Source organism: Coregonus lavaretus (genome assembly GCF_964263955.1).
Source record: "Coregonus lavaretus genome assembly, contig: HAP1_SCAFFOLD_1384, whole genome shotgun sequence".
Classification (NCBI taxonomy): Eukaryota; Metazoa; Chordata; class Actinopteri; order Salmoniformes; family Salmonidae; genus Coregonus; species Coregonus lavaretus.
The window spans coordinates 39606-52500 of NW_028163242.1; the positions used below are offsets into that span (position 1 = coordinate 39606).

At 41.3% G+C, this 12895-nt stretch overlaps 1 protein-coding gene across 1 annotated transcript; it reads left to right on the forward strand.

Annotated features, from left to right (window-relative positions):
• Positions 1 to 3676: 3676 nt before the first annotated feature.
• LOC311118354 (NLR family CARD domain-containing protein 3-like) lies at positions 3677 to 12826 on the forward strand (the record flags this gene model as incomplete). The annotated part of the gene is made up of 5 exons (XM_084193166.1): positions 3677 to 3860; positions 4186 to 5918; positions 11275 to 11462; positions 11674 to 11720; positions 12214 to 12826. The coding sequence occupies 5 exons, from the start codon at positions 3677 to 3679 to the stop codon at positions 12735 to 12737; spliced, it is 2676 nt and encodes an 891-aa protein (XP_084049292.1). The 3' UTR covers positions 12738 to 12826.
• Between the last annotated feature and the right edge of the window lie 69 nt (positions 12827 to 12895).

Below are 12895 nucleotides of genomic sequence, written 5' to 3' on the forward strand. Positions count from 1 at the left end.
TTTTACCACTTACAACCATAAAATAACCATTTATAGCATGACAAACAATGAAACTGACATAAACCAAAAACAGCATACATTTAGTTAACTATATATATATATATATATATGTATATATATATATATATTTATATATATACTATTTATTTAGATGGGTGACATTATCTGCCAAAGTAACACCACTGTAGATAAAGAAGAGCTCTCCAGTAGGTGTACCAAGTAGATGAGAGATGTAATGTTTGTCTCTGTTGTGTTGAAGCCCAATCAAGCAGGAGAGACCAGCCTCCCCTGTACCCAGCTGTGTGTCCATGAAGAGTGACTCGTCTATGGCTCACCCTCTATACTTCCGAGAGGGAGACTTTTCTACTGAACAAAGGTAAGAAGAACTCATGGGTCATGGTCAGTTAAACAACACTGTCTCTAGTCATTTCTGTAGCTCATTTCATGTAGCTCCTGAGTGGCGCAGTGGTCTAAGGCACTGCATCGCAGTGCAAAACTGTTCCACTAGATCCTGGTTCGAATCCAGGCTCTGTCGCAGCCGGCCGCGACCGGGAGACTCATGGGCGGCGCACAATTGGCCCAGCGTCGTCCAGGGTAGGGGAGGGAATGGCCGGCAGGGATGTAGCTCAGTTGATAGAGCATGGCGTTTGCAACGCCAGGGTTGTGGGTTCGTTTCCCACAGGGGGCCAGTATAAAAAATAATAATATGTAAGTCGCTCTGGATAAGAGCGTCTGCTAAATGACTAAAATGTAAATGTAAATTTCTCCTCTCCCATTTTACCATTTCGTTTTGTTGTTTTCATAATCCATAGGCTAAACCTTTTTTCCATTTTCATAGTCCTGAAACAATATTAAACTAACACAACATTCCCTGTGTGTGTGTGTGTGTGTGTGCACTCCCTGGATGAGGAGATGTAATCTCTATCCTGATTGCCTAGTCACTTTTACCCCTACCTACATGTACATATTACCTCAACTACCTGGTACCCCTGGACATTGACTCAGTACTGGTACTCCTTGTATATAGTCTAGTTATTACCTCAATTACCTGGTACCCCTGTACATTGACTCAGTACTGGTACTCCTTGTATATAGTCTAGTTATTACCTCAACTACCTCATTCCCCTGCACATTGACTCAGTACTGGTACTCCTTGCATATAGTCTAGTTATTACCTCAACTATCTGGTACCCCTGCACATTGACTCAGTACTGGTACTCCTTGTATATAGTCTAGTTATTACCTCAACTACCTGGTACCCCTGCACATTGACTCAGTACTGGTACTCCTTTATATAGTCTAATTATTATCTGTAGCTCAGCTGCTAGAGCACGGCGCTTGAAACGCCAAGGTAGAGGGTTCGATCCCCGGGACCACCCATACACAAAAAAATGTATGCATGCATGACTGTAAGTCGCTTTGGATAAAAGCGTCTGCTAAATGGCATATTATTATTATTATTATTATTACCTCAACTACCTGGTACCCTTGCACAGGTGGAGATTAAACGCAAATCCGACCATCACCCCTGGTGAGACAAAACCGCGACTCGTCAGTGAAGAGCACTTTTTGCCAGTCCTGTCTGGTCCTGCGACTGTGGGTTTGTGCCCATAGGCGACGTTGTTGCCGGTGATATCTGGTGAGGAATTGCCTTACAACAGGGCTACAAGCCCTCAGTCCAGTCTCTCTCAGCCTACTGCGGACAGTCTGAGCACTGATGTAGGGATTGTGAGTTCCTGGTGTAACTCGAGCAGTTGTTGTTGCCATCCTGTACCTGTCCCACAGGTGTGATGTTCGGATGTCCCGATCCTGTGCAGGTGTTCTTACACGTGGTCTGCCACTGCGAGGACGATCAGCTGTCCGTCCTGTCTCCCAGTAGCGCTGTCTTAGGCGTCTCACAGTACGGACATTGCCATTTATTGTCCTGGCCACATCTGCAGTCCTCATGCCTCCTTGCAGCACGCCAAAGGCACGGTCACGCAGATTAACAGGGACCCTGGGCATCTTTCTTTTGGTGTTTTTCAGAGTCAGTAGAAAGGCCTCTTTAGTGTCCTAGGTTTTCATAACTGTGACCTTAATTGCCTACCGTCTGTAAGCTGTTAGTGTTTTAACGACCGTTCCACAGGTGCATGTTCATTAATTGTCTATGGTTCATTGAACATGCATGGGAAACAGTGTTTAAACCCTTTACAATGAAGATCTGTGAAGTTATTTGGATTTTTACGAATTATCTTTGAAAGACAGGGTCCTGAAAAAGGGACGTTTCTTTTTTTGCTGAGTTTATGAGTTCATGGCCATTATTGCCAGATCATTCTTCAAGATGTTCAAATATTCATAGATGACCAGCAGGGTCAAATAATAATCACTGTGGTTATAGAGGTTGCAACAGGTCAGCACCTCAGGAGTAAATGTCAGTTGCCTTTTCATAGTCCAGTATTCAGAGGTCGATACAGCAAGTGTGGTAGAGAGAGAGAGAGAGAGGGTCGAATTAGTCAATTAGTTATTTGTTCCATTGGTTGGCTGTGTGTGTATCTGCGCGTGTGTGTGTGTGTGAGAGAGAGAGAGAGAGGGAGAGAGAGAGAGAGAGAGAGAGAGGAGAGAGAGAGAGAGAGAGAGAGAGAGAGAGAGAGAGAGAGAGAGAGAGAGAGAGAGAGGAGGGAGGAGAGGGAGAGAGAGAGGGTCAAAACAGCAGGTTCGGGTCAAAACAGCAGGTTCGGGACAAGGTAGCACGTCCGGTGAACAGGTCAGGGTTCCATATCCGCAGGCAGACCAGTAGAAACTGGATAAGCAGCACGACAAGGTTGGACGTCCGGTGGAGCATGTATCGATACTGATAGGATCGAAAGAAAGGGAGTGCTGCTCTCAGATCAGCTTTCTCCATTCAAATATTTCCTTAACATTAATAGAACTCAATTGATTGAACATGAAATGTATTTTAATTTGATTGAAATAGGCCTATAGCCTACTGTTTATATTTTAATGCAGTTATCTCGGTTTTCATTTGAAGCATCATTTTATACGTTGCTTGTTTGCATCAATTGCAAAGACATTTGCAACTTTGTATATGTAGTCAACTTTGTTCTGAATTTATCAGCGGTCACAGAGAGATGGATAAACTATGTGATTCTATGTTTAGGGGAGATCTTCTATGTTTAATGTGAAGCGGATGGGCAAAAAAAGCTTTTAACGATTCACAACTCAAAACAATATTAAACAAACACAACATTACCTGTGTGTGTGTGTGTCTGTGAGTGTGTGTGTGTGTGTGTGTGTGTGTGTGTGTGTGTGTGTGTGTGTGTGTGTGTGTGTGTGTGTGTGTGTGTGTGTGTGTGTGTGTGTGTGTGTCTGTGAGTGTGTGTGTGTGTGTGTGTGTGCACTCCCTGGATGAGGAGATGTAATCTCATGTTTTGTCCACAGAAACCAACAGGAGAGATCAGAGTCAGAGATTCTCAGTGGTCAGTCTTCCCAGAGTCATCAAACAGACCTGGCCTCCATATTCAGTGTATGTGGTCCTGTTATGTACATTTGTTTTTGTTTACCTCAAGTAAAGTTGATCTGTCAATCATTCATTCATGTGTTAATGAGAAAGCATTTAGTCTCTTGCTTAACTTATTTATTTGATTTATTTCAGTTGCTTGAAGAGAATATTATAACGTTTGTGAAGAACGAGCTGAAGATGTTCAAGAGGATTCTTAGTCCAGAACTCCCAGAAGGCTTTGAGAGTCAGAAGCAGGATAAGGAAGTGGTGGATGCTGAAGATGAGAAGCAGGAGAGCAGTGCCAGAGAGGGGGCTCTGAAGATCACACTGCACGTCCTGAGGAAAATTAACCAGAAGGAGCTTGCTGACACACTGGAGAAAAGTAAGAGCTGTCTGCCTCATGTTGAATGCTGTTTTAGAACATTTAAAAGCTGTAGCTAAAGTACAGCTAAAGTAGCTGTGTAACTCAATGATATTGTAGCAGCCTTAACGCAACACCTAGTGGCCTCATCAAGTAGTAGCAGGGATCTGTTGTGGTGATTAAATTAGAGAGAGAGAGAGAGAGAGAGAGAGAGAGAGAGAGAGAGAGAGAGAGAGAGAGAGAGAGAGAGAGAGAGAGAGAGAGAGAGAGAGAGAGAGAGAGAGAGAGAGAGAAAAGTCTAGGTTAGATGTAATATCAATATCCTCTGTGTTATTTCTTCATTCAGATGAGCTTGCTGTGAATTGCCAACGTGAACTCAAATCTAATCTAAAGAAGAAGTTTCAATGTGTATTTGAGGGGATCGCTAAACAAGGAAACCCAACACTTCTCAATAAGATCTACACAGAGCTCTACATCACAGAGGGTGGAATAGGAGAGGTCAATAATGAACATGAGCTGAGACAGATTGAGACAACAACCAGGAAACAAGCAAGACCAGAGACTGCAATCAAATCTAACGACATCTTCAGACCCTTAACTGGACAAGACAAACTTATCAGATCTGTGCTGACAAAGGGAGTCGCTGGCATTGGAAAAACAGTCTCTGTGCAGAAGTTCATTCTGGACTGGGCTGAAGGAAAAGCAAATCAGGATGTCCAATTTGTATTTTCATTTCCTTTTCGGGAGCTGAATTTGATGAAAGGGGAAAAACACACTTTGATTGAACTTCTCAATCACTTCTCAATGGAAACCAAAGAATCAAGAATCTCCAACTACGACAAGTACAAAGTTCTGTTAATCTTTGATGGTCTGGATGAGTGCCGACTGCCCCTAGACTTCCAGAAGAACAAGATCTGTTGTGACGTCACAAAGTCAACCTCAGTGGATGTTCTGCTGACAAATCTCATCAAGGGAAATCTGCTTCCCTCTGCTCTCATCTGGATAACTACCCGACCTGCAGCAGCCAATAAGATCCCTTCAGGGTCTGTTGACCAGGTTACAGAGGTACGAGGGTTCAATGACCCACAGAAGGAGGAGTACTTCAGGAAGAGATTCAATGATGAGGACCTGGCCAGCAGAATCATCTCACACATAAAGACATCAAGGAGCCTCCACATCATGTGCCACATTCCAGTCTTCTGTTGGATTTCTGCAACAGTCCTTGAACACATGTTGAGTACAGACAAGACAGAAGAGATGCCCAAGACTCTGACTGAGATGTTCATACACCTTGTGGTGTTTCAAACCAAACAGAAGAATGAAAAGTATCTTGGGAAAGAAGAGACAGGTCCACACTGGAATAAAGAGAGCATTCTGTCACTGGGAAAACTAGCTTTTCAACAGCTTGTGAATGGCAATCTGATTTTCTATGAAGAAGACCTGAAAGAGGCTGGCATTGATGTCAATGAAGCCTCAGTGTGCTCAGGATTGTGCACACAGCTCTTTAAAGAGGAATGTGTGCTGTACCAGGACAAGGTGTACTGCTTCGTGCATCTGAGCATTCAGGAGTTTCTGGCTGCTGTATATGTGTTCCTCTCATTCATCAACAACAATGACAATCTAATGGCTAAACCTCAATCAACGTCCATGAACTTTTTTGCACTGTTCAGAGACAAGCCTGAAGTTACTTTCTACAAGAGTGCTGTGGATAAAGCCTTACAAAGTGAGACAGGAAACCTGGACCTTTTCCTCCGCTTCCTTCTGGGCCTCTCACTGGAGTCCAATCAGAAGCACTTACGAGGTCTACTGACAAAGACAAGAAGCAGCTCACAGAGCCATGAAGAAACAGTCAAGTACATCAAGGAGAAGATCAGGGAGAATCCCTCTCCAGAGAGGTGCATCAATCTGTTCCACTGTCTGAATGAACTGAATGACCATTCTCTAGTGGAGGAGATCCAAAGCTACCTGAGATCAGGAAGTCTGTCAAAAGCCAAACTGTCACCTGCACAGTGGTCAGCTCTGGTCTTTGTGTTGCTGACTTCAGAAAAGGAGCTGGATGTGTTTGACCTGAAGAAATACTCCAGATCAGAGGAAGGTCTTCTGAGGCTGCTGCCAGTGGTCAAAGCCTCCAGAGCTGCTCTGTGAGTACATAAAATGACATTTAAGTACTAATCATCAGGAAGAAATATTAAGTTTAGAGAAAAATATGTATTATAATATGTATATAATATTCTATTGAAAAACATATTGAATAAATGCATTGATTTTCACATTAGTATAACAATATGACCATACAATTCTTGTCACGCCCTGGCTCTGGGGACTCTTAAATATTGAGCAAGGGTGTGTAGTTTCTATGTTGTATTTTCTATGTTTGTTCTAGATCGTGTAATTCTATGTTGGCCGGTTGGTTCCCAATCAGACGCAGCTGTGGCTCGTTGTCTCTGATTGGGAACCATACTTAGGCAGCCTGTTTTCACTGGTCATTTTGGGATCTTGTTCTGTATAGGTATATATATAGTCATATATATATATATATTCTGTATGTGGTGGTGAACCTTTAGACTTCACGTATTGTTTTTGTGGTATATGTTAAAGTACTAATTAAAAGATGTACGTTTATCACGCTGCGCCTTGGTCCGTTTCTAATAACGATCGTGACAATTCTAGGAGACGGAAGATGAATATATACAGTGGGGAAAAAAAGTATTTAGTCAGCCACCAATTGTGCAAGTTCTCCCACTTAAAAAGATGAGAGAGACCTGTAATTTTCATCATAGGTACACGTCAACTACGACAGACAAAATGAGAAAAAAAAAATCCAGAAAATCACATTGTAGGATTTTTAATGAATTTATTTGCAAATTATGGTGGAAAATACGTATTTGGTCAATAACAAAAGTTTCTCAATACTTTGTTGTATACCCTTTGTTGGCAATGACACAGGTCAAACGTTTTCTGTAAGTCTTCACAAGGTTTTCACACACTGTTGCTGGTATTTTGGCCCATTCCTCCATGCAGATCTCCTCTAGAGCAGTGATGTTTTGGGGCTGTCGCTGGGCAACACGGACTTTCAACTCCCTCCAAAGATTTTCTATGGGGTTGAGATCTGGAGACTGGCTAGGCCACTCCAGGACCTTGAAATGCTTCTTACGAAGCCACTCCTTCGTTGCCCGGGCGGTGTGTTTGGGATCATTGTCATGCTGAAAGACCCAGCCACGTTTCATCTTCAATGCCCTTGCTGATGGAAGGAGGTTTTCACTCAAAATCTCACGATACATGGCCCCATTCATTCTTTCCTTTACACGGATCAATCGTCCTGGTCCCTTTGCAGAAAAACAGCCCCAAAGCATGATGTTTCCACCCCCATGCTTCACAGTAGGTATGGTGTTCTTGGGATGCAACTCAGCATTCTTTGTCCTCCAAACACGACGAGTTGAGTTTTTACCAAAAAGTTCTATTTTGGTTTCATCTGACCATATGACATTCTCCCAATCCTCTTCTGGATCATCCAAATGCACTCTAGCAAACTTCAGACGGGCCTGGACATGTACTGGCTTAAGCAGGGGGACACGTCTGGCACTGCAGGATTTGAGTCCCTGGCGGCGTAGTATGTTACTGATGGTAGGCTTTGTTACTTTGGTCCCAGCTCTCTGCAGGTCATTCACTAGGTCCCCCGTGTGGTTCTGGGATTTTTGCTCACCGTTCTTGTGATCATTTTGACCCCACGGGGTGAGATCTTGCGTGGAGCCCCAGATCGAGGGAGATTATCAGTGGTCTTATATGTCTTCCATTTCCTAATAATTGCTCCCACAGTTGATTTCTTCAAACCAAGCTGCTTACCTATTGCAGATTCAGTCTTCCCAGCCTGGTGCAGGTCTACAATTGTGTTTCTGGTGTCCTTTGACAGCTCTTTGGTCTTGGCCATAGTGGAGTTTGGAGTGTGACTGTTTGAGGTTGTGGACAGGTGTCTTTTATACTGATAACAAGTTCAAACAGGTGCCATTAATACAGGTAACGAGTGGAGGACAGAGGAGCCTCTTAAAGAAGAAGTTACAGGTCTGTGAGAGCCAGAAATCTTGCTTGTTTGTAGGTGACCAAATACTTATTTTCCACCATAATTTGCAAATAAAATCATTAGAAATCCTACAATGTGATTTTCTGGATTTTCTTTTCTCAATTTGTCCGTCATAGTTGACGTGTACCTATGATGAAAATTACAGGCCTCTCTCATCTTTTTAAGTGGGAGAACTTGCACAATTGGTGGCTGACTAAATACTTTTTTTCCCCACTGTATGTTGTTTGAGAGAATAAACCAAATGCATCTGCCATTGTCCTTCTACACTACTGGTTAAATTAACAGTGTGTTTGTGAAATCATGATGATCTCTTTGCAGGCTGTCAGGCTGTCTAGTCACAGAGGAAGGCTGTGCTTCTCTGGTCTCAGCTCTGAGTTTAAACCCCTCACACCTGAGAGAGCTGGATCTGAGTAGCAATGACCTGAAGGATACAGGAGTGAAGCTGCTCTCTGCTGGACTGGGGAATCCCCACTGTAAACTGGAGACTCTGAGGTCAGTATTCCTGTAGTTGGTCAACAAGTGATAACTGTTCACCAGATCCACATGTGTTTACCAGGCACACATAGTCCACACCATATGTGTTTGGACAGTGAAGCTTACAGTTTTAAATTTGGTGCTATGCTCCAGCATTTTGGATTTGAGATAGAATGTTTCATATTAGGCGACAGTATATAATGTCACCTTTTATTTGAGGGTATTTTCATACATATCTGTGTTACTGTTTAGAAATGAAAGCACTTTATGTGTCTAGTTCTTCCATTTGAAAAAGTATTCATAATTTGGACATATTCACTTATATTGTATTAAAGTAGTCATAAGTTTAGTATTTGGTCCCATATTCCTTACCTGCAGTGATTACATCAAGCTTGTGATTCTACAAACTTGTTGAATACATTTGCAGTTTGTCTTGGTTGTGTTTTGGATGATGTTTTTCCCAATAGAAACTGAACGGTGAATAATGTCCTGTAATTTTGGAGTCACTTCACTTGTATTGTCAGTAAGAATAGAAGATGTTTCTGAACACTTCTACATTCATGTGGATGCTACCATGATTATGAATAATCATGAATGAATCGTGAATGATGATGAATGAGAAAGTTACAGAGGAACAAGGATCATACCCCCTCTGTTATTGGTAATGGTGAGAGGTTAGCATGTTTTGTTGTAGCCTCTGTAACTTTCTCACTCATTATTATTCATGATTCATTCATGATTTTTCTCAATCATGGCATCATCAGGATTCATTTAGTAGTGTTTAGAAACATGTTATCTACTCACTTAGACAGAAAATTACTCCAGTCATCATCCACCATTCAGTTACTATTGGGCAAAACATAACCCAAAACACAACCAAAACAAACTGCAAATGCAACCAACGAGTTTGGGAACAAATACTCAACTTTTGACTACTTTAATACACTATATGTTAATTGGTCAGAATACTTATGACTTCTTCAAATAGGGGGACTAGATACATAAAGTGCTTTCATTTCTAAATGGTGAAACAGATATGTATTCAAATACCCTCAAATAAAAGGTGACATTATATACTGTCACCTCATATGAAACATTTGATCTCAAATCCAAAATGTTGGAGTACAGAGCCACATTTAAAATGTTATCTTCACTGTCAAAATAGATATGGTGTGGACTGTATACTCAATACAATCTAAATCTGATACCTCACTGTCTGTCTTTTGACTGATACTGCTTTTTAAACTGCTCTGGTCAGTCTACTCAAATATTTGTACTTTATATTTTTCTCTCTACAAGCAATACTTTGATCATTTTTAATTTTTAATGAGGATACGTTTATAAATAGATATGGCAGGTTTCAGGACACTGATATATCTGAATATGTTGAAAAAATATACTGCCACTATTTTCACCACCAAAGAATAGCAGTGTGGTTTTAATATGATTTGACTCTTTGCAGGCTGTCAGGCTGTCTAGTCACAGAGGAAGGCTGTGCTTCTCTGGTCTCAGCTCTGAATTCAAACCCCTCACACCTGAGAGAGCTGGATCTGAGTAACAATGACCTGAAGGATTCAGGAGTGAAGCTGCTCTCTGCTGGACTGGGGAATCCCCACTGTAAACTGGAGACTCTGAGGTCAGTATTCCTGTAGTTGGTCAACAAGTGATAACTGTTCACCAGATCCACATGTGTTTACCAGGCACACATAGTCCAAAAGTACTTTATTATGTAGTTCTCCCATTTGAAAAGTCATAATTATTTAGACAAATTAATTTAGTCAAAAGTTTAGTGTTTGGTCCAATATTCTTTGCCTGCAGTGATTACATCAAGCTTGTGATTCTACAAACTTGTTGGATGCATTTGCAGTTTGTCTTGGTTGTGTTTTAGATGATGTTTTTCCCAATAGAAACTGAATGGTGAATAATGTCCTGTCATTTTGGAGTCACTTCACTTGTATTGTCAGTAAGAATAGAAGATGTTTCTGAACACTTCTACATTCATGTGGATGCTATCATGATTATGAATAATCATGAAGAATCGTGAATGATGATGAATGAGAAAGTTACAGAGGAACAAGGATCATACCCCCTCTGTTATTGGTAATGGTGAGAGGTTAGCATGTTTTGTTGTAGCCTCTGTAACTTTCTCACTCATTATTATTCATGATTCATTCATGATTTTTCTTAATCATGGCATCATTAGGATTAATTTAGTAATATTTAGAAACATGTTATCTACTCACTTAGACAGAAAATTACTCTAGTCATCATCCACCATTCAGTTACTATGGGACAAAACATAACCCAAAACACAACCAAAACAAACTGCAAATGCAACCAACGAGTTTACTACCAAATACTCAACTTTTGACTACTTCAATACACTATAAGTGAATTGGTCAGAATACTTATGACTTCTTCAAATGGGGGGACTAGATACATAAAGTGCTTTCATTTCTAAATGGTGAAACAGATATGTATAAAAATACCCTCAAATAACAGGTGACATTATATACTGTCACCTCATATGAAACATTTGATCTCAAATCCAAAATGCTGGAGTATAGAGCCACATTTAAAATGTTAGCTTCACTGTCAAAATAGATATGGTGTGGACTGTATACTCAATATAATCTAAATATGATACCTCACTGTCTGTCTTTTGACTGATACTGCTTTTTAAACTGCTCTGGTCAGTCTACTCAAATATTTGTACTATACATTTTTCTGTCTACAAGCAATATTATGATCATTTCTAATAATTATTCATTAATGTATGAATAGATATGGCAGGTTTCAGGACACTGACATATCTGAATATGTTGTAAAATATACTGCCACTATTTTCACCACTAAAGAATAGCAGTGTGATTTTAATATGATTTGACTCTTTGCAGGCTGTCAGGCTGTCTAGTCACAGAGGAAGGCTGTGCTTCTCTGGTCTCAGCTCTGAAGTCAAACCCCTCACACCTGAAAGAGCTGGACCTGAGCTACAATCACCCAGGAGACTCAGGAGTCAGACTGCTCTCTGCTGGACTGGAGGATCCACACTGCAGACTGGAGAAACTCAAGTATGTAGAGGGTTTATGTCAATGTTCATATCAGACATGTTGGAGTTATCAGGCTAGTTAAGACAAACATTCTGACCACCACTTGGACTAAGTTATATAAAGACTGTGTTTGTGTGTGTGTGTGTGTGTGTGTTTGTGTGTGTGTGTGTGTGTGTGTGTGAGTTCAGGTGTATCCCTCAATGACTGTCTGTTTTTCTGCTTACCGCTACAGTGTGGAACATGTTGGAGAGAACACAATGAAACCTGGACTTAGAAAATGTGAGTGTTGACTGCTGTGAAGAATATGACTAAGAATAAGTCTTAATTCAAGTGAAGTCAAAGTCAAAGACCACCATCATTACTTACTTGGTCATATTAAATATCAGCTGTAGTTCTACAGAAGCACAAATCAGGGACACCAAAGTTTACAAAGAGTTGCTTTGACAATGTGTGTGTGTGTGTGTGGCATGTTCGTGTTACGTTAGAAATGTGTGTGTGTGTGTATCCAGTGTGTGTGTATGTGTGTGTTCAGGATGTGTGTGTGTGTGTGTGTTCAGGATGTGTGTGTGTGTGTGTGTGTAATTAATGGGAATAAGTGTGTTTTATATTACCATACAGTATAACATATGATCATTGAATAAATCTCAAGTTACCTTAACTTCTCCTTTTGATACCTAGAAACATCTACATTAAATGAATTAGTGAAAAGTGAGTTAACATTCTAATGTGAATGATGATGATTTCTAATATTGTGTCTGGTTTCATCCATCAGATGTCTGTGATCTCACACTGGACCTAAACACAGTAAACAGATTCCTCTCTCTGTCTGAGGAGAACAGAAAGGTGACACATATGGGAGAGAAACATAATCCGTATCCTGATCACCCAGAGAGATTTGAGGACTATGGACAGGTGCTGTGTAGAGAGGGTCTGACTGGGCGCTGTTACTGGGAGGTAGAGTGGAGTGGAGTGGCTGTTATAGGAGTGACATATAAAGGAATCAGCAGGAGAGGAAGGGGTGATGACTGTGGGATTGGATGGAATGACAAGTCCTGGAGTCTGATCTGCTCTGACAACAGTTACACTGCCAGGCACAATAATAAGTCCACTACCATAGACGTCCCCTCCTCCAGCTCCCACAGAGTAGGAGTGTATCTGGACTGGCCAGCCGGCACTCTGTCCTTCTACAGAGTCTCCTCTGACACACTGACCCACCTGAACACATTCCACTCCACATTCACTGAGCCCCTCTATCCAGGGTTTGGGGTTCATGTTGACTCCTCAGTGTCCCTGTAAATAATAACCATGGTAACACTGACACACACACACACACACACTGGACACACACTCATACACACTGGACACACACACATACAAACTGGAAACAAACACACAGCACACACACACACACAAACACACTGGACACACACACAATGGAAACACACACACACACA